Raw genomic sequence first — 23061 nt, 5'->3', positions numbered from 1 at the left:
TCAGGAGTAGGAATTGCAAACTGATGCCTGTTGGGGCCAGGTGGTAACATACGCAATTGAAGCCCACTGAGTGTGAGACAGTAGAAAGTAGTGTGAGTTGTGCCATGTCTAGAGAGGAAAAACTGCCACTCAGCTAGCTCATGCTCATTGTTATCATGTAAGAATATAGTCTCAGGTATTGCCAGACCTGAATTTTTAAAAAAAGAAACCAGAAATCCAGATATTTTGGTGACATTTACTAATTGATAAACGTTGGCTCAAAGTTTAAAATAATCTGAGATAAACAAAACATGTGCAAGGCCCATATTTGATCCACAGGTTACCACTTTATGACCTCATTTGAAATTTGACCTGGGTTTAAATTCAAGCTCTACAACCAGTAAGTGGTGTGACCTTGTTATAACCTCAGTATACCCAAATTTTTAAAAGATTTGGGAGTTGTTTGGGGAAATTAAACATGATGGTATGTAAGTTTTATACCTGTGTCCTATCTCACTTTCCTCTCTAATACATGGAGCGGAGATAATGCCACTTAATAGATGGAGAAACTTAAGTGTTTATCCATGGTCAAACTGCTGAGGATAGTAGCTATGTTTATAAGTCTTCTGACCTCTACTCCAGTACTTTTTCCATTAGACTTATGATTCTCAAGCTTTAGTGTGTAGCAGAATCACCTTGGGTGCTTGTTAAAAATGTAGATTCCTAGGACTTCCCTGGTGGCGCAGTGGTTAAGAATCCTCCTGCCAGTGCAGGGGAGATGGGTTTGATCCCTGGTCTGGGAAGATGCCCCATGCCGTGGAGCAACGAAGCCCGTGCGCCATAACTACTGAACCTGTGCTCTAGAGCCCAAGAGCCACAACTACTGAAGCCCGCATGCCCTAGAGTCTCCATTCCACAACTACTGAGCCCATGTGCTGCAACTACTGAAGCCTGTGCGCCTAGAGCCCATGCTCCGCAACAAGAGAAGCCACCACAAATGAGAAGCCCGCGCACTGCAGCGAGGAGTAGCACCTGCTTGCTGCAACTACAGAAAGCCCGCGTGCAGCAACGAAGACCCAAAGCAGCCAAAAAAAAAAAAAATTATATATATATATAATTTTTTTTTTTTTGTAAATGTGGATTCCCAACCAGCACAACTCAGCAGGTCTGGGGTGGGGTTCAGGAAGTAACATTTTAAACAGGCTCCCTAAATAATTTGCTTTGGACCATATGAATAAAATAAGCTTCTAAGAATGTTACCTTGACTGTAGTAAGTAGGGTAGACAGTTGGTTCTTTTGCTCATCCAAAATATATTAGTAATTTTTAGTCCGAATTAGTATAATGCTATTTATTTTTCTTATAGTCTTAGCCTGATTTACACTGTTTCCAACATTATTACTTATGGACTTCTTGCCCTAGGTTAATTTGCATGATTAAAATGAAATTGGTTTGTGTGGAAACTGGTTTCTTACTTTGGCAAGAAAGTGGAGTGTCCAAGAAACTTTTAAAATTAGAAGTATAGAGTGACAGTGATTTCATTGTAATTAGAGTAGTCCAATCAGGTGGAAATAGTTGAAAATATAAACTTTCACTAGTTAAACCAATATTTGATAAGTAGGAACTAAGAGGAGACAAAAATGCCCTCAAAGTTGTATGGAATCATAGACTTTAGAACTGGAAAAGAAAATTTCTGTGGATGACCTAGGATCTCTGGGCTTTTTAGCAGACTTCAGAGGAAATAAGGAGGATTTTTGAGTAATTTCAATCTACTTGACTTTCTGAATTTACTCCTACATTCCACGTGGACTTCATCTGTTACAAATTTGACATACTATGGATTAATAACTTGCTGTTCAGTACACATACATAGGTGCTATTGTCTTCCTCCAGATGACAGTTAATAATAAAATAGTAAGCATTTTAATTTATTCTGTTTTGCTTAGGCTTAATTAATTTTCTTAGACGATTTGTACTATATGTTTAATTTGGAGAAGGTCTTGCTAAAGTATGCTTCATTCTTTTGGCTTGGATTTAACATTTGTGTAACCTTGCTTTTCAAACTCAGTGGTCACTCTTTTGTTAATGGAATGATAACATGGGAAGGATTTGAGGGTAATACTTTGGTAATAATTTTCTCCATCTGTAAATAGGGTTGTTTCATTATCACCAAATTGTAGGTAGAACATTAAAATTTATCACAGCTTCTTAAGAGTGTCTTTAATTTTAAGGTACTTATTGCCAGTTTTGGAAATGAAAGAACAAATTGATTTTTTAATTTTCTGAGGCCTTAAGAAGATGACAGTGTTAAGAGTTCAACAGCATCCTAAATAGTGATTTATAGTGAAACATTAGGATTCACAAAGCATCTTCTGTTTGTTGTTTCTTTTGATCTACATGCCAATCCTGAAAGTGAGGATAATATCTCCATTTTGCAGGAGAGGCTGCTGAGACTCATGTGCTGATTGTCAAAAGTCACACAGTGTTTAGAAATTCCCTTATTGGAGAACTGAGTTTTTGTAGCCAGCGTTTTTAGGGACTACCTAGAAAAATATAGAAAGAAAATAATTAAAGATGAGTTGAGGAGGGGGTTGATGTGTAGAGTAAAGGAAGAGCAATCTAAATGAAGCTGGAAGGTCTTTTGGGGTTATAGAGTGATCCTGGAATATTAAGAAATTCTCAGTGTAGTTAATGGAAGTACTTAACCAATAGTAAGAGGATACAACTCTAAGAAGGCATTGGATTGTTGGATTATTACAGTACCATAGGACTGGCTACTACCTACGTAACTCCCCAAAATATTTTCTACTCTTCAAACTTAAGAATTGTAGTGAACCTTAGAGACCATTAAGTCTGTCTAACTCCTTAAACATTTGGTGCCTGCTTCTTGTCTGCTAATGAGTGATGATAGATAAAAGAAATTGAACAAGATTGTAATAAATAGTAATGCAAAACTCAACTATTTCTTTATATTAGCTTATATATTTTTTGAGATATGGAGACCTATATAATATAGCATATATCTTCTGTTTGATTAAAATAATTCATTGATTACAAGACAGTTAAATCATCAGTATCTTGTGGCATCAAGTAGAAAGCGCTCTGATGACTAAATATTTATTTATACCTGAACAAGGTGAGACCCACTATGAACACGTTCATTCTCTTGAGTCAACAAATGCTTTTTAATTTGTTATATCAAATTATGTCCCAGTACTGTGTCAGTTATTCAGGATATAAACATAAGTAAAACTCAGGGCACAAAAGTGTTCCCCCATTTTTAAAAAACTAAGGACCTAAAATTGTTTTACCTTCTCCCCCTATGCCTCATATTTTAGATTATTTTACCCTGAAATTTATTTATTAAATTGGTTTTCTCATTTAAAAAATAAACTGGGGCTTCCCTGGTGGCGCAGTGGTTGAGAATCTGCCTGCCAATGCAGAGGACACGGGTTTGAGCCCTGGTCTGGGAAGATCCCACATGCCGCGGAGCTACTAGGCCCGTGAGCCATAATTACTGAGCCTGCACGTCTGGAGCCTGTGCTCCACAACAAGAGAGGCCGCGACAGTGAAAGGCCCGCGCACCGCGATGAAGAGTGGCCCCCGCTTGCCGCAACTAGAGAAAGCCCTCGCACAGAAACGAAGACCCAACACAGTCAAAAATAAATTAATTAATTAATTAAATTTTTAAAAAAAAGTAAAAAGACGTTTTAAAAATAAAAAAAATAAAAAAAAAATTGATTTTATCTTACCAAATGGTTAGCATGAAGCAGGCAGTGTTCAGTGAGTTGATGTGATTTAAGCTAAATTTGGAGTGAAAGTATGATTTCCTTTAGGTGACTTTTTTTTTTTTTTTTTTTTTTAATTTATGGTACCTCAGGCATTCCCTTTATTACCTCTCCTGAGGGCTTGAGTATCTCATGTCACCCCTGAATGAGATATCTTTTCCAGGCTTAACAATCTGATTCTAACACTTTATTTTAATTTATAATTTATTTTGCCCCTTCTCTGTCCCTGTTTATTAATATATTAGATTATATGATTAAAACTGAACTATTTTCTCCTAGAAGGCAGCTCTGATACTTTGGGAAGATGGATCTTTTGGTCACAGTTAAACTTCTGTGCTCTTAAAAAAACACCTGTGTTTGAAAATCAAAATAACCTGGTTGTTGTATAGATCATTAAACAGGCTGTGACAAGAATATAGTTAGTTTTTGTAGTGCTAGAGAATTTGGATTCTCTTTTGAGTAGGAAGCCTTTAAAAAAAAAAAAACCTTAGAAACTCGATAGGGAATAATTAATATGCTTGATGTTTCCTAAGGAAAAAATATCTAAATGATGCTGAAAGTAATCATTGTTCATATGCTACTGAAGACTATTATTTTCAGGAGAAATTTGCAAAAGTGAAGCTTTGATTTGGAAATAAACGTACCACTTTTTACCCAGGAAGTATTTCTGAAAGTTGTATCTAATCACTGTTTTAGTAAATGAAATTATACTTAAACACACTAACATAGCTTACTATAGAGTCTTATTTTGAATAGTTTTGCAAATCAGAGAATAGTCACCATCCTAATTTTGTATTATTCTTGATTTTCACATACGTATTTGAGTTGCTTAAAGTATGAAATAGATTTAAAGATGTCAGGTGAGGTTCTTGGCTTTTATAGTTCAGTGGCCTTTTGGAAGTAGATTTTGTGACTCTCTGATGGCTTTTTTTTTTTTAATTTTTATTGAAGTATAGTTGCTTTACAATGTTGTGTTATTTTTGATGGCATTTATATTTACTTCTGCTTTATTGGGGTCAGTCTTTAAAAACAGTTTTAAACATCTTTAAAAGAACATTAGACATTTAAAAACTTTTTGAACCATGTGTGCATTGGCTCCACAAGTGTTCTTCCCGCCACCCCCCCATGCCAGAAGTTTAAATTGGTAAGATTATTTTGCCTAATTATAGGTAATTCATGGGGTGTAGGACTTTGTTTTAATCACTGCCATATGCCCAAAGCCTTCCAAGAGTACTTGGTATATAGTAGCAATTCAGTAAGTGTTGTTGAGTGAATCTCAGTAAAGGAAAAGGCAGCTGAGGTAAATTGGGTGTTCTTACCTCTGTTGATATCCAACTAGTGTTTTAATCACTTCAGAAGCTTCTTCATTTCTAATTTATTTCTGTGGAGAAGTCACGTGTCTTCTGTTTCTGAAGTGTGCTGATTACCAGATTATGGTTGTCCTTTAATATTTTCTTCCCAGTTGTTCTATTCCTGGAGTTAGTTTGTTTAACAGTAGTGTTTGTGGGCCTCCCCTGGTGGTCCAGTGGTTAAGACTTCACCTTCCACTGCACGGGGTGCGGGTTCGATCCCTGGTGGGGGAGCTAAGATCCCACATGCCTCGCGGCCAAAAAACATAAAACAGAAGCAATATTGTAACAAATTCAATAAAGACTTTAAAAATGGTCCACATCAAAAAAAAAATCTTAAAAAAAAAATTTAAAAATAGGGCTTCCCTGGTGGCACAGTGGTTGAGAGTCTGCCTGCCAATGCAGGGGACATGGGTTCGAGCCCTGGTCTGGGAAGATCCCACATGCCGCGGAGCAACAGGGCCTGTGAGCCACAACTACTGAGCCTGCGCGTCTGGAGCCTGTGCCCCGCAACAAGAGAGGCCGCGACGGTGAAAAGGCCCGCGCACCGAAATGAAGAGTGGCCCACGCTTGCCGCAACTAGATAAAGCCCTCGCACAGAAACGAAGACCCAACACAGCCAAAAATAAATAAATAAATAAATAAATTTTAAAAATAAAATAAAAAAATAGTGTTTGTATAAAAAAAAAAATTATTTCTTCACAGTCCAGTTCTTTGGGCCAGTTTTGTAGATTGGTATATCCTTAAGTGTTTCAAAATCAAAACTGATTAATGTGAGGGATTATTCTCAGAAACAGTGTGGCTATAAGCAATCAGTGGATTTTGGTATTTAGCTTTATTCTCTCTTCAGTTATGATAAGTCATAATACCATCACATTTTAGCAAGAGATGAATATGTGAACATTTTAGCATGTTTGTCATTGTAGAAGTAAGCCTACCTTCTAAATATAGAATGTACAATACTGTTTGGTTAACGAAACATTTAAAGTTTTTTCCATCTCTTTAAAAAATTTTTTTAAATTAATTAACTGATTTTTTTGGGCTGCGTTGGGTCTTCATTGCTGTGCGCAGGCTTTCTCTAGTTGTCGAGAACGGGGGCTACTCTTCGTTGCAGTGCACGGGCTTCTCATTGCGGTGGCTTCTCTTGTTGCAGAGCACAGGCTCTAGGCACGTGGGCTTCAGTAGTTGTGGCTCGCAGGCTCTAGAGCGCAGGCTCAGTAGTTGTGGTGCACGGGCTTAGTTGCTCCGCGGCATGTGGGATCTTCCCGGACCAGGGCTCAAACCCGTGTCCCCTGCGTTGGCAGGCGTATTAACCACTATACCACCAGGGAAGCCCCTAAAAAAGTTTTTTAATTGAGGTACGAATGACATACAATATTATTTTAGTTTCAGGTTTACAACATAATGATTTGATATTTGTATATAGATTTACAGTTTTGATTTAGAAAATATGAATATCAATTTTTTTCCCCATCACATGAATACATTGGTGTTGGAACATTCTAGATGTGGTATGTTTTCTTTCCTTTTTCCCCCCTTGTCCAGTAGGCTAGATCACAATCATAGTATCTATATATAGATCTTTGGCTGAAGAGGACAGTTTCTTTTAAGGAAAGTATTTAGTGTTCTGGTTGAAGTTGCCTCCTTTGAAATGAAATAAACAACAAAATGTTCTTATTTTAATGGATTTTAAGAAATATTTGTCCCTGTTAAGAGAAACCAAGAAATAGGGAACCTGGATTTCATTCGTTTTAAAAAGAAGTTGAGTTTTCTAGGGAATATTATATTAGCAAACATTCTGTTGCTACCTACCCTTTGAAAAGTCATAACTATAGGTTGTTATTCAGATGTTCCACAGTGATGTGCTCTATGATAGGATTTATCATTGATCACAAATGAATAAATTGAGGGAATTTTTTTCTTTTTTTAAATGCTGCAACCTCTTCCTGTATGTATTGTTCAGTGTCTTTTCCCAGTGAGATTTTTCCTTGGTCAGGAGCCTCTAATGAAAGAAATTACTATTTGGCGCAGACAGTAATGTTGCCTTCAGATTGTTTTTAAAGCCAGACTGTTTGTTTTCTGTGAGTTACCTCTGAGTGGACTAATTGTAAATGTGACAGCCCTTTTGATGCCACTTTCTCTGGAGTTACTGGTGTTCTTCAAAGCTTGGCTTTGTTGTGTGCAGAAAGAGAGATGTTGGCGGACTTGGGAAGACTTCATTAAAAGGAAACAAGTTCTAAGGAAAACTCCTTCAAGAGTTTTATTCGTTCATAACAGAACTCAAATGCACATAAGTTTTCCAAGCACTGAAGATCTAAGGTTATTTTCCAGACCTTTTACTTATTATATATTTTCAGTAAGGTCTTGATGAACCCCTCCACCCCCCAAATCCTCTTAGAGTTCTTTTAGTGTAGCAAATGACTTGATGATGGTCACTGTCCAGTTGATCTGTCTTTGATGTTATTTCTTTAAGGAAAAAGTCCCACCTTGGGCCCTGAGTACTGATTTACCAGGATGAGTAGTTAAATGAGAGATCGGAAGCTAGAGCTAGTTTTTTCACTTTCTCCCACCTTCCCCCCTCCCCCTGCATTATTTTAGAGGAGGTTGTTCATGTTCTCAAGTAGCAGTACAAAAATCTCACACCCTGACTTAACCAGTATGAAAACAACTGCTGTAGCACAAAGTGTCCTTCCTGTGTCCCCAGCTGAAATTGGGGGAGGGACAAAGCCCAATTGTTACTTTACCCCATCCTGTCTGCCTCCTAGAAGGCCTGTTTCCTACCCTAATGGTTTCTGCCTAACAAATGGTGTTTCTTTTTTACAGCATTATGATCCTGGACTTGTTGTGGTGATGGTAAACTTAGCAGTGGTAATTTTTTATTTTCAGACTGAATTACTCCTTTTGTCATCAGTGCACCAATATGTTAGGCTTACTTTCTCTGTTGTAGCCTTCATCCTTCTGCTTGGTCTTTTTCATTTTCCTTTCCTTTCCTTATGCAACTTGTCTGATCCTTGTTCATTAAAGGGTAATGTTAAGAAGGGATGTATCTGTTTGTGTTAGAACTGCCAAAAAAAAAAAATCAGTTAAAACATTAAATTCTAATACTGTAAAAACTTGATTTCCCCACAATATAATGGGCACTAGCACTTGCTACTGCAATCTATAAATAAATTAAAACAAACTTTGACTGCCTTAGAAGGCAAAAGTACTAATGTAGAGTTTATAACAGGGGTTTACAGAGGTAATGAATTTATACCAAATTTTCTTACAAAGCAAATTCTGACAAACTGAAAAAGATATCAAATTAAAAAAAAGTAAAATTACTTTGACATTTCTTTTCAATTCTTTCATTGGACCATTTCTTTTTACCAGTAAATCCCTGATTGAGACGTTATGAAAGTGATATTGCACCTAGGAAGTCATTTTTATAACCTGTCTTTAATTTGGTTCTTTTGCTAAAGATTGCAGTCACTGCTTATTTATTATACCATTGGGCATAATAATGCATTTTTATTTTGTTTAACTGGCAGTATTTGATAGTATCTAAAAGACGGCTGTATTTTAGAACTTTGTTCTCTTTTCTGGCATGAGATGTTCTTTATTAAACATTTTTTCCCACTGTTCCTAATTACCTTCTTATTGTTCACAAGCAATAATGGGATATTGGTGATAAGTAATTGAACTTCTGAATTTGTTTTTCATTACTTTTTGAAACACAAATTAATCCCACAAATACAGAGCAACTGGATGCAAGTGGTTGCTGGTCGCTTTGGAAACAGTTTCTTTTTTTTTTCCTCCTGGACTAATCCTAGTCATGATCATGGCTTTTATTGCTTTTTTCTTTTTCCAAATTTGTTTTTGGTAATATCTCAGATTTAGCCTGACAAAACTCAACTTCTAGCCCAAAGGTATAATATATATGTGTGTATAACAAAAAAACAAAAATAAAAAAACAATTGTTTACACCAGCCTGAGTGAAATGATGAGGGAAGTAAACATTGTGTTTTTTCACTAAAGGTATACAACGGATAAGGTAAGTCCTCTTTTCAGTGGGCTTACATCACAATAAACAGCGCAAGTTGTGATGTAAAACAGCTGTGGTAGTAAAGTGCTTGTCTGCCCCATTTTGCTTTGTTTGGCTGGTTATGAGTGGATTAAATATACATTTTTTAAAATCTCCAGCATAGATCAATTAGTTTAAAGTCAATTTTCTTCGCAACTAGTCCTTTTCACAGCTTACTGATTGCCACAGCCAGTGTTAAATCCACTCTGGAAAATGGGACCTCAGAGCACCAGTTTAAAAGTGAAACTATTTTTTGTTCCTAAGGGCAACTAACTGTTGCTTTCTATTTAATTTTTTTCACCACCTCATTTAATTGTAAAGCATCTTTTGAATATAAAAAAATATTAAACACTCTGAGTTGCTGTTATTGAATTTTCCTGTATCATGTTTGAAACTGTGCTCTTCCGATTTAAACATGTCAGTTGAGATATTTATTACCAGTTTTAAAAGTGTGTGTGGGAAGATGTCAGTGGACAGTAAGAGTGAAGTGATTCTTGGTGGAAAGTTATTTGGAGGTCTTTTTAAAAAGGAATTTCTAATGTTTTTGATTTTAAACTTCCTGGTGCCATTGCTTAGGAAGTGCTTTTGCATTACTTATTTAATTTTGCCATAGTAATCTGGAATCATCCCCAACTGGAAGGTCAACCAAGGTGGTTAGTTGGGCTTAAACTGGGAGAAGTAGGTTTGGTTGTAAGCTGTGAGAATGGCTTGTGTTTGGTTCACTGTAGCTTTCTGGTCTCTGCACTCCAAGGCAAGATCTCTAACCACCCAAACCCAATGTGTAAAGCGAACTGTTGACTTAGCTTTGCATCTCACCTTGATTATATGTTCCTGTTACAGGGAGAACAGATCCCATTCCAATCGTTGTCAAGTATGATGTCATGGGCATGGGTCGCATGGAAATGGAGGTAAATTGATCTCATTGGTTCACTTGTTTTATGGGATATTTAAAATTGATACTAATTTCAAATTCAGATGTAGTTTTAATGTTTTTGAGGGGAAATTTTAAAATGTATTTTACATTCTCATTTAGTGCTGCCTTTGAGGCAGGTGGGTGGCAAATAATGCCCCTGTTATACAGAAGTTGAATGGTTTCCCCAGGGTTATGCCACAAGGCAAGGTCAGATTTAAACCCAGACCCCGGTGCTCATTTCCATAGGCAGTGTTGCTCAACTCTTAAAATAATTGCTGTGGTAGAAGCTTTGTCTCTGTAGAGCTGTGTACAGCTGTCATCTGTGATATCTTCTTTTCATTGCCTGAAATATTTTTCTCCATTTACTCCTAATTCTTTGGCATTGAACATTGAAGTAAAGTCTGTTATCATCAACACATGTGCCTGTTGGGAACCACCAGCATGAAAGGATTAATGAACTATTTTGCATGCTATTTTCTCTGTGGGGTGACAATAAAGCAAGAGGTAGCTGAGCAAAAAGTTAGAAGTTTCTTATTTTCATACAATACTGTAGTTGTGTAAATGACTTTTTTATGACTAATTGGGGTTACTTTAGGAATTAAGACTAATTATATCTGTTTTTGTTAAGCTTGATTATGCCGAAGATGCTACCGAACGGCGCCGTGTCCTAGAAGTGGAAAAAGAAGACACGGAAGAACTGAGACAGAAGTACAAGGTACTTAAATGAAGCCATTCTTGCATGTGGGGTGTTCACACTGAGATATTCATTTTGGTGGAAAGAATCTGTTGACAGCAACATTTGTTTGACCTTTGGTGGTGATTAGTCTTAGACCTCGGGTTTCTGTTACTTTCTTATTTATTGCTTCTGTAAAAACTATAGAGATAATAATAACCACTTTGTATCATTATCTGTTGGGGAGAGTGCATTAGTGTTTGAAAACACAGTGCCTGGTATACATTAGGTAGTAATAGTAAAAATTGGTGAGTCCTTTGAGAGCTTGATACCTATTGATAAGCCTTTCCTTTTTTAATGGATGAGGTGTTTGAAGAATGACAAACAATTGAGAACTTCAGTATCTTCCTTTTTAAGCAGGTAGTTATAGGAAACTGCAGCTTAGAACATGTTATAAGTTAGCTTTCAAAAAGACTGACAAGGGTACATGCCTTTCAAGATGTTTTAGTAAGCCCAGTCTCTACCATAAAATAGGTAAATTTGAAGATAAGAAACAGAATTAGTGAAGATTATCATATAGAAACTGATTTTGGTCATGATACTTAAGGTGAGGAGAAAAGGGATTCATTTTTAAAAGTCTGTTCTACTGTAAAAAAAATATATAAAGCAAAAACTGACAGAACTACAAGGAGCAATGTTATACCTACCACAGTTGTTGGAGATTTTAATATACCTCTCAGTAATTGATAAAAGTAGAGGAAAACAATCAGCAAGGATGTTTGGAAGACTGGAACATCTCATTTAACAAATTTCAAAATGATTATATAGACCTATGCACCCAATCACTTTGAAAGTAACAAATTTCAAATATATATGAAACATTTATTTAAACAAATTTTTTACCATGTTCTGTGTCATAAAGTATCAACAGATTTCAAAGAACTGAAATCAAGTTATCAAGCCATAAAACAATTTTTTAAAAATATTTTTAAAAATCTCTGTTTCAAAATTAAGAAGCACATTTTTACATATAACCTATCAGTAAAAGAAGAAATCACAATGGTAACTGGAAAATATTTTGGACTGAAAGATAGAAATGCTACACATCAAAACTTGTAAGATAAGCTAAAGCAATATGATATATGATAGCAAATACATGTCCTTTTTATTTTTAACATCTTTATTGTAGTATAATTGCTTTACAATGGTGTGTTAGTTTCTGCTGTATAACAAAGTGAGTCAGCTATACATATACATACATCCCCATATCTCCTCCTTCTTGCGTCTCCCTTCCACCCTCCCTATCCCACGCCTCTAGGTGGACACAAAGCACCGAGCTGATCTCCCTGTGCTATGCGGCTGCTTCTCACTAGCTATCTGTTTTACATTTGGTAGTGTATATATGTCCATGTCACTCTCTCACTTTGTCCCAGCTTACCCTTCCCCCTCCCCATGTCCTCAAGTCCATTCTCTACATCTGAGTCTTTATTCCTGTCCTGCCCCTAGGTTCTTCAGAACCTTTTTTTTTTTTTTTTTTTTAGATTCCATATATATGTGTTAGCATACGGTATTTGTTTTTCTCTTTCTGACTTACTTCACTCTCTATGACAGACTCTAGGTCCATCCACCTCCCTACAAATAACTCAATTTCATTTCTTTTTATGGCTGAGTAATAATATTCCATCATATATGTGCCCCATCATATATATGTGCCCCATCTTCTTTATCCATTCATCTGTCGATGGACACTTAGGTTGCTTCCATGTCCTGGCTATTGTAAATAGAGCTGCAATGAACATTGTGATACATGACTCTTTTTGAATTATGGTTTTCTCAGGGTATATGCCCAGTAGTGGGATTGCTGGGTCGTATAGTAGTTCCATTTTTAGTTTTTTGAGGAACCTCCGTACTGTTCTCCATAGTGGCTGTATTAGTGTACATTCCCACCAACAGTGCAAGAGGGTTCCCTTTTCTCCACACCCTCTCCAGCATTTATTGTTTGTAGATTTTTTGACGATGGCCATTCTGGCCATTCTGACCACGTGAGGTGATACGTCATTGTAGTTTTGATTTGCATTTCTCTAATGATTAGTGATGTTGAGCACCCTTTCATGTGTTTGTTGGCAATCTGTATATCTTCTTTGGAGAAATGTCTATTTAGGTCTTGATAGCAAATACATGTCCTTAAATGCTTATCTTAGAAAAAAAGAAAGGCAGGAAATAAATGAAGTAAACGTTCCTCTTGGGAAGTTAGCAAAAGAATAGCAAAATAAACCCAAAGAATGTTAAAGAAAAGAAATAATGAAGATAAGATAAAGATAAGAACAAAAGAGAATGAAACAGAAAACAAACATACAACAAATCCAAAAGTTAGTTCTTTGACATACTTGTGATATTAAGAAAGAAAAGAACATAGAAAACCAATGTCAATAATGAAAAAAAGAGGATATCATTGCAGATGCAGCAGGCACTAAAAGATAAAAATAGTATGGATAATTCTATGCTTTGAATGCAAAGATAGGTTTAAGTGGACAAACTCCTAAAAAATATAACTTGCTAAAATAGACTTGAAGAGAATAGAAAACCTTGGTAATTCTCTAACATATGTAAATTATATAAATTGAATCTGTGGTGAAAAATCTTTCCATACAGCCCAAATAATTTCATAATGAGTTCTATCACAATTCATAAAAGAAATAACTTCAGTCTTGACCAACAATTTCTGATCTTCCAGAGGATTGAAAATGAAGAAAAACTCCCAGCTCATTTAATTAGAGACTAGATGGTAACTCCTGACAAGGACAGTATGATAAGAATAATTATATGACGTTGATGTATAACACAGATGCAGATCTTAAAACACCAGAACCAATTTAGGATATACCATGACCAAGTTATCCCACGAATGCAAGATTGATTTAATGTTAAAATCAATTCATGTAGTCAACCATATTAAATGATTAAAGGAAAAAAATTATATGATCATCTCAATAGATGCAAAAAAACCAAGAGCATTATATAAAATTCAGCATTCATTCATGATGAAAAGTCTTGTCCAACTTGACAAAGAAAGGACCTTTTTTAACCAGATGGAATGCCTACAAAAACTATATAGGAGACATCATACTTAATATTGAAAAGTCGAAAGCTTTCCTTTTGAGATGGGGAAACATAACAGGGATACCTGCTGTCATTGTTTGTATTAAACATTGTGCTGGAGGTCTTAAGCAGCACAGTAAGACAGACAGGCAGAAACAAACACAGATACAAGAGATGAAAGGGAGAGACAGAACTGTCATTGTTTGCAGGTATGATTATGTTCATGATATCCAAGAAAATTTACAGATTAGTTACACAAATAACGGAGTTTAGCAGGATGCTAGATACAAAATCATACATTTAAATTTTCATATTAGAAAATGGATATAACAAAAATGTCACCAATTGTAATAGCAAAAAAAATACATGAAGCACTTGGGTATAGATCTAATGAGATGCGGGAGACTTAAGGCAAAAATTCTGAAGCATTATTTAGAGGCATTAAAGAATAATGAATTTTAAAAATGAGATTTTTTTATGATCATGAATTAGAAGACTCAATATTGTAAAGGTATCTGTTTTCCCCCAATTTTTCTATATATTTCAAATCAATCAGATAAAAATCCCAACAGGATTTTGTATGGAAGTATAAAGGGCCAAGAATAGTCAAAGCATTCTTAAAGTATAAGATAGAAAGCTACAGTAATTAAGATATGTGATATTGGCACAAGGTTAGACCAATGGAACAGAAAAGAGAGCCCAGTTGCAGACCCTTACATATTTGACCACTTGATAAGACAAAGATGGTATTGCAGATAAGTGGGGGAAAGAATGAATTTTTCAGTAAAAGGTTCTGAGACAGTTGGTTATCCATATGGGAAATAGTGAATTTGAACTTCTACCCCATACCATACTATAATCAATTGCAGGTGGATTAAAGATTTAAATGTAAAAGGAAAAAACATAGAGCTTAGAAGATGTTATAGAGGATTTTCTCTTTTCACCGCACCTGACGTATTTACTTATTTTTTATTTCAGTGATACTTTATAATGAAAATTGTTGAGCATACAGAAAAACTGAAAGATCTATATAGTGAATACCTATATACCTACCACCTATATTCTACAATTAACACTTATAAATATTGTTTTATTATATATCAATCACTTTTTTAAGTGCCTTTTTTTAGTTCCTAAAATATCTTTTTGATTCTTTTCCCCAAAATTTGCTATTTTTTTGTTCTTTAAACAAAAACAAAATTTTTTGTCTTTTGGTTACTGTTTCTGCCTTTTTTTAAAAAACATTCTAAATGTTCTTATTTTATAATTTCTTTCAAATCTTCTGTTATCTGTAGTACTTCGTAAGCGTTTTTGTAGTTTGCTGCTTCTGACTTTCTTGCAGTGGTTTGTTTCCTTGTGTGGTTTGCAGTTTTGATTGTCATCTCATCCTCTGGATGTTTCTCGTATCCTGGATTTTAGAGGCGTTCTTATGGGGCAGTTCCGTATGTGCTTTTGCTAGAGACTCAAGTCCTTAAATGAAGACCTGAGAACTTTATATGGACTGGTTTTAAAATGTTAATACCTAAGCTAAGGGTTCCTGCTTTGGATGAAAGGTGTAAATTCTTTAGGTCCACCAATGACTGTGGTCTGAAATTCCAACCTTCTGTGCATGACCTTTTCCATTTATACCTTGGTAGATGGTGAGTTTTTTGATGCGTTCAGGGGATAGCAGGTGATGATGTAGTGCCGTTTTTCTAGTCCCTGTTTCAAGGATGGAGGCAACCATTCATCTCTCTGAGCATTTCGCAGGGAGAGCTTAGTAGGCCTTCTACCATCAAGGTCCTGAGGCCTCATGTTTAGGTGCCTAGGGATTGCCCTGTCTTGTTGAGCTCAGCTATATATTAAATTTTTTGTGTTTTATTTTATCCGGAGTTATAATATGGTGAAATCTCTCTCTTCCTTCTCTTCCTTTTTTTCTTTCCCTGTTCTCTTTTCCCTACCCCTTTCTTTATGCACTCTTCAACCCATTTAGACTGGCTTTAGCACTTTTCACTGAACCAGTTTTTTCAAGGCTGCAAAATACCTTTATTTGCTAAATCCAGTAGACCTTTTAAAGTTCTTACTTTCTTCCACATCCTGCTTCTTTGCATCATTCAATACAATTGACCACTCTTTTCTCTTTAAAACAATTTCTTTCCTCTTGCTTTTGAAGATTTTATACTTTCCTAGATTCCTCCTCCTTATCTCTCTTGCTGCTTCTATATAGATTCCTTTGTTGACTCCTTCTCTTCTGCCTGAACTTTTTTTGTCTCTTCTTATTTATTTGTTATGCTTAGAACATCTCATTTTATATTGGACTCAGAATTAGAAGTAGAAGCTCTCAGAGAAGACAGCCTCCGTCTCTTGGCAATCTGTTCGTGGCGTTTTTCTTTGGCCTTCTTTATTCTCTTGCCAGAAGTTTAGCATATTCTGCAGCCTCTTCCTTATTTTTCTTAGTACACTGTTTCTTCAGAGCAATACGCTGACATTTGTGTTGCAGAACACATGGAGTAACAAGATGCTGAATCTTGGGTGCTTTGGTCCTAGGTTTCTTACCTTTGTGTAGGGGCTTTCTCACAACATACTGGCGGACATCATCTTTATTTTTTTTATTTTTTATTTTTTTTAACATCTTTATCGGAGTATAATTGCTTTACAATGGTATGTTAGTTTCTGCTTTATAACAAAGTGAATCAGTTATACATATACATATGTTACCATATCTCTTCCCTCTTGCGTCTCCCTCCCTCCCACCCTCCCTATCCCACCCCTCTAGGTGGTCACAAAGCACCGAGCTGATCTCCCTGTGCTATGCGGCTGCTTCCCACCAGCTGTCTATTTTACATTTGGTAGTGTATATATGTCCATGCCACTCTCTCACTGTCCCAGCTTACCCTTCCCCCTCCCCGTATCCTCAAGTCCATTCTCTAGTAGGTCTGCGTCTTTATTCCCGTCTTGCCCTTAGGTTCTTCATGACCATTTTTTTTTTGTTTTTTAGATTCCATATATATGTGTTAGCATACGGTATTTGTTTTTCTCTTTCTGACTTACTTCACTCTGTCGGACATCATCTTTAGGGAGATTGAAAAGTTTGTGGATTCTGCTAGCTCTTTTGGGCCCCAGGCGACAAGGCACAGTAGTATCAGTGAGTCAGGAATATCCTTCTCCCCTTTTTTTACGATGACCAAATTGAGAACACTCAGATTTGCATTCACAATGCAACCCTGTACAAATTTATGCTTTCTTTCTCCAGTCCTCTTTGGTCTGTAGCAGGAATGCCCCTTACTCAGTAGCAGGCGGACTCGGCCATGGGTCAAGACACCCTGCTTCATGGGGAAACCTTGTTTGTTGTTCCCACCACTGATTTGGACCACATAACCCTTCCATTCTTCACCCAGAGCATCAGCAGCAACTTCTGTGGCCGTACGCTTCTCATAAAAGGTGCGAAGTTTTCGTTCATCGTTCACTTCAATGAGTTTCTGGAAGCCAGTAGCCGGGAAAGAGATGTTCCGCTCCATCCTGAAGTGGCTGATTGCCTCCGAGGCACCACAAAAAAGAGCTGCCTAAACTTTAGATGTTGGAGTTCTTCAGGTTAGGACCTGGGCCCTCTTTTTCTGTCTAACCACTGTCCTTAAGCATAGAATCGTCATGCCACTGTTTTGAAATTTTTCACATGGTTGGCTTTTATCCTTTAGGTCTTAGCTTAAATATTACTTCACTAGAAATCTTTCCTAACCACTCAATTTAAATAAATCCTCTACTTTATTCTCTTGCAACACTCTCATATATAATTTATAATTATAAATTTTTGCTTGTAACCTTATTTATAGGCTGACTACAGTACTGGAAAGAAAGGGCCTTGAGGAGAGAAACTGTCTATTTGTCTGGCAATATGTATACTGCATCCAGTATAGTGCCTGGCACATAAGTACTCAATAAATATGAGTCGAACAAATAAATTCTTGGAAATGATGGAGAAAACCAGGTTTATTTGGTATACTGTCAGAAATATAAACATTTTAGAGAATACATTTTTATTGTTTTTCAAGTAAAAGTTACACTATCAAGTAAATAATAAATACATGAAGTAGCTGAGTAATTCACAACCTCATTAGACTACACAATATATTTTGAGGCCCTTTCTCTCCCGACCAAGAAATTATTTCACTTTTGAACTCTTTGTGGTAGGTACAACAAGAATTACTTACTCCCATTTTATTGATCAGACTGTTTACTCAGAAATCTTGTCAACTTTGAATTATACAGCTTGCGAAACCCTCTCCCCTTCTTGATGTCACGCCTTTATTTCATATTTGTTCTTCACCTTCACATGACCTCGGAACCTTGACTTTAGTAACTTAGCCCCTCCTTAATTTATACTTCTTGAGCACCACAGATTGATTTTTTACTTCTCTCAACACTTTGATTCCAGCTTCTTTTCTTCCTAATCCTTCTTTTGTCATACCTACTCACCAAGAACCTATCCCCACTCAGTAGAAATACTTGCATTCTTCATTTCTACGTCTTTACTGTAGTGCAGTGTGGGACTGGTGCCAACTCACTGGACTCCCAGAACTGCCAAGGAATCCTTTCACGCATCAACTCCCTCTTAGTCTCTTCAACTGTCATTCTCAAACATTGATCTTTAAGCCCTCATCTTCCCTCAGCTACCCTTGTCCTTCCTCCATCTTCCCTTACTCCTAGTAGAAAACTTAAAGAAAATTTGGACTATCAAATGGGAGTGCCTTCTTCTACCTGTAATATCTGCCATCAAACTTGGGTCTATCTCTTTCCATCCTTAAATATTTCTCCCTTGTTTCATAATCTGTCAAATGAAAATTCCTACCTACACCTGAATTCTGGATCCTAATCCTCTCTGTATTATCAAGGACCTTACATCTTTTTTCCTATATTGGCAAACTCACTTTGCACTCATTCATTTCCTATCACCAGTAAACATGCTCACACATTCTTGGGGGAAAAGAACCACTAAAACTAATAATAAAAACCTTACTCTGTTGACTCTTACTCTCTGTAGCTACCATCTTTTCTTTTTACTTGTCTTTAGAACCAAAATTCTGAAAGAATAGTCTCTACACTCACTGCCTTCTATTCTTTTTTTTTTAATTTTCATTTTTATGAAAGTTGTACATAGTTTTAAAGCCAAATAGCTCTACCATGCTTTTAACTGAAAAAAAACAAAAACAAAAATTGCAGTCCCGTTTTGATACCCTTAGTATCTTGTTAAATATTGATAAGATATTTTAAAAATATGTGTAAGATATGAAGAGTAACTACAGACACTTGTGTGTCTTCTGCTCTGTTTAAGAAGAACATATCAACAACTTTATGATCCCGTCCCATTTCTTCCTCATTCAGAGGTAAGCACTGTCCTGGATTTTGTGTTTATCATTCACTTGCATTTTTTCAGGTAGATTTTTGCTGTTGTTGAGATAAAATTCACCGTTTTAACCATTATATAATATACAGTTTAGTGACTTAGCATATTCACAATGTTGTACAACTGTCACCACTAATTCCAGAACATTTACATCACCCCAAAAAGAAACCTTGTACCCTTTAGCAGTCATTCCTCATTCCCCGTATTCTCCCTCCCCCAGCAACCACTTTCTGTCTCTATACATTTGCCTATTCTGAACATTTCATATAAATTAAATCATTCAATATGTGGCCTTTTGTATCTGACTTCTTTTACTTAGCATAATGTTTTCAAAGTTCATCCATATAAATAGCATATATCAGTACTTTACTCCTTTTTAGGGCTGAATAATATTGCATTGTATGAATATACTTGTTTGTTTAATTATTCATCAGTTAATGGACATATGAGTTGTTTCCACTTTTTGGCTATTATGAATAATGCTGCTTTGAATATCTTGTACAAGTTTTTGTGTGAATATATTTTTCAGTTCTCTTTTGTGTATACCTAGGAATGGCATTGCTAGTTATATGGTAACTCAGTGTTTAACTTTTAAGGAACTGCCAGACTCTTTTCCACAAATGGTTGCACCATTTTGTATTCTCACTAGTACTATATGAGAGTTACAATTTCTCTACATTCTCATCAACACTTGTTGTTTTCTGTCTTTTTTATTATAGCCATCCTAGTAGGTGTGAAGTAGTAGTATCTTCTTGTGGTTTTGGTTGAGCATCTTTTCATGTGCTTATTGGCCTTTTAGCTATGTTCTTTGGAGAAATGTCTATTCAGATCTTTTGCCCATTTTTTAAATTTGGCTGTCCTTTTATTGTTGAGTTATAAGAATTCTATATGAATTCTGGAATGAGACCCTTGTCAGGTGTATGACTTGCAAATATTTTCTTCCATTTTTTGTTGTCATTTCACTTGATAATGCCCTTTGGTGCTCAGAGTTTTAAAATTTGATGAAGTCCATTTTATCTTTGTTTCTTTTGTTGCTGGTGTTTTTGATGTCCTATTTAAGAACCCATTGCCTAATCCAAGGCCATGAAAAGTTACACCTATGCTTCCTTCTAAGAGTTTTATAGTTTTAGCTCTTAACATTTAGGTCTTTGATATATTTTGAATTAATTTTTATATGTCATGTGGGCTTCCCTGTTGGCTCAGTGGTTAAGAATCTGCCTGCCAATGCAAGGGACACGGGTTTGAGCCCTGGTCCGGGAAGATCCCACATGCGGCGGAGCAACTAAGCCCGTGTGCCACAACTACTGAGCCTGAGCTCTAGAGCCTGCAAGCCACAACTACTGAGCCCACGTGCCACAACTACTGAAGGCTGTGCACCTCGAGCCTGTGCTCTGCAACAAGAGAAGCCATGACAATGAGAAGCCCACGCACCGCAACGAAGAGTAGACCCCACTTACCGCAACTAGAGAAAGCCCGCGCACAACAACGAAGACCCGACACAGCCATAAATGAATGAGTGAATGAATAAATAAATAAATTTTTAAAAATTTTATATGTCCTGTTTGGTAGGGGGTCCAAATTCAGTCTTTTGCATGTGCCTACCCAGTTGTCCCATCACTATTTGTTGAAAAGACTATTTTATCCCCATTGAATGGTCTTGGCCATTCAAAAATCAGTTGACCATAGATATATGGGTTTTTTTCTCTCAATTATTGGTATATTCCATTGATCTTTATGTCTTTGCAGTAACACACTGTCTTGATTACTGTTGCTTTGTAGCAAGTTTTGCAATTGAGAAGTGTGAGCCCTTCTACTTTATTCATTTTCAGGATTGTTTTGGCTATTCTTGGTCCCTTGTAATCCTATGTGAATTTTAGAATCAGCTTGTCAATTTCTACAAAGAAGTCAGCTGGGATTCTGATAAAGATTATGTTGAATCTGTAGATCAGTTCAGGGAGTATTGCCATCTTAACAATGTTAAGTCTTCCAGTCCATGAACATAGGATGTTTTTTCATTTATTTACATCTTCTTTATTTCTTTCAATAATGTTTTTTTTTAAGCTCTGTTTCTTTTGTTAAATTTAATTCTAAGAATTCTCATTTTTTATGCTACTGTGATTTTTTTATATTGATCTTGTATCCTACAACTTTGCTAAACTCATTTAGCAGCTCTAGTAGTTATTTTTGTGAATCCTTTAGGGTTTATTACATATAATACCATATCATCTGTGAAAAAAGATAGTTTTACTTCTTCTTTTTTCCATCTGCTTTCCCATCTGGATGCCTTTTTTTTTTAAACATGTCTAATCGCCCTGCTTAGAACTTCCAATATAATGTTGAGTAGAAATGACAAGAGCAGATAGCTCTGTCTTAGAGGGGAAGAGACATCTTTGTTCTGATTTTAATGGGCAAGCTTTCAGTCTTTAAGTATGATGTTAGCTGGGGGGTTTTCATAGATGCCCTTATCAGATTGAGGAAGTTCCCTTCTATTTGTAGTTTGGTGAGTGTTTTTCTCATGAAAGGGTGTTACATTTTGTCAAATGCTGTTTTTGCATCTATGAAAAAAATAACATGAGGTTCCCCCCACCCCCATTAATGTGGTATACTATATAGATTTCATTTTTATGTGTTGAACCAATTTTGCATTCCTGGGATAGATCCTACTTGGTCATGGTCATGGTGTATAATCTTTTTAATATGCTGCTGGATTTGGTTTGCTAGCAATTTGTTCAGGATTTTTGCATCTATATTTATAAGAGATGTTAGTCTGTAGTTTTCTTGTGATGTCTTTGTATCAGGGTAATACTGGTCTCATGGAATGAATTAGAAAGTGTTATCACCTCTTTTATTTTCTCTTCCTTTTTAAGATGGTTTTACCATGTGTTTCATATCCCTAAATGTGTATTGTTTAATTTAACTGTTTTTGACTTTTATATAAATGGATTCATATATTTCCTGGTATACACGTATGAGAGTTTATCCAGGGTATGGCTTTTATTTGTTATTATTTGATTGCTTTAAAGTAGTTAAACCTGTGTGTTTTTCCTAAACACTGCTTCACCTGTAGCCTGTGTATATTGATATATAATGTTGTCATTATCATTTTTCCCCTAGATATTCTAGTTTCAGATTTGTAGAAAGGCCTTTTTAAAAATGTTAATTCCCAGTTTCATTGTACTGTGTTCATATATGTTGCTTTTGTTATTTCTTCTTTGGGGGATTTATTATGGTTTCCTCTGTAGCCTAGTAGGGTCTTTTGGGGTGAGTGTTCTATGAGTACTTTTAAAAAAGATGTATGCCCTATTTTCAGGCACATAACCGTGTTAAAATATCCTTAAGGTGTTCTGTATCCTTGTTTATTTTTTATCTCTTTGACCTGTCATGAAATGAGATGATTTGAGTCTCCTTACTTTAGTATGTTCATGTGTTTCCCTTGAATCTCCTCTAGTTTCTGCTTTATGGATGTTGCTGCTAGATTATGATAGTTAGATATTAAGATTTTTAGATACCATGAGTTGCCCTCATTGACATTATAAGTACCTTTATCTTGTTTAAAGCTTTTAATGTAAATTCTACCTTGATTGAAAGTAAAAACCCTGACTCTTGCTTTCATTTTTTTGTATATGTGTTGCTCAGTATGTCTCCATCCTTTTGAGTCTTTCTGAATCACCCTGTTTTGAATGTGCCCCTTATGATCATCATGGAGTTGGGTTTTGCTTTGTGTTACAGTATGAAAAACTTTTTTGAGTTAATTTTTTATATTTTATGTGACAGATATGTTTAGTTCATATTTATCTTTTTAAGTCACTGAGTCTGTGC

The 23061-nt window shown here is 36.0% G+C and overlaps 2 protein-coding genes and 1 pseudogene across 13 annotated transcripts in view; 1 reads left to right on the top strand and 2 right to left on the bottom strand.

Moving 5' to 3' along the window:
- GRN (granulin precursor) overlaps positions 1-23061 on the bottom strand; it is a 257459-nt gene that overhangs the window by 159998 nt on the left and 74400 nt on the right. The gene's annotated exons all lie outside the window — the stretch shown is intronic.
- The window catches only part of GPATCH8 (G-patch domain containing 8), a 113766-nt gene that overhangs the window by 53975 nt on the left and 36730 nt on the right, over positions 1-23061 (top strand). For 8 of the 11 annotated variants that reach the window (XM_082374368.1, XM_082374362.1, XM_082374366.1 and 5 more), the window contains 2 exons: positions 10018-10085; positions 10719-10805. In XM_082374368.1, the coding sequence (XP_082230494.1) occupies positions 10018-10085; positions 10719-10805 (155 nt within the window). Of the gene's footprint in view, positions 1-7937; positions 7983-10017; positions 10086-10716; positions 10806-23061 lie in introns of those variants that run through there. The other 3 variants (XM_082374371.1, XM_082374372.1, XM_082374364.1) reach the window with 2 other exon arrangements.
- On the bottom strand, positions 16502-17427 carry LOC309619316 (small ribosomal subunit protein eS6 pseudogene; annotated as a pseudogene). Its single transcript has one exon. The product of its transcript is annotated as a small ribosomal subunit protein eS6 pseudogene (transcript).

The sequence above is a fragment of the Balaenoptera borealis genome, assembly GCF_965194805.1.
Source record: "Balaenoptera borealis genome assembly, chromosome: 20".
Classification (NCBI taxonomy): Eukaryota; Metazoa; Chordata; class Mammalia; order Artiodactyla; family Balaenopteridae; genus Balaenoptera; species Balaenoptera borealis.
The sequence above is the reverse complement of the archived record's forward strand: the minus strand, read 5'-3'. Positions and strand labels throughout refer to the sequence as shown.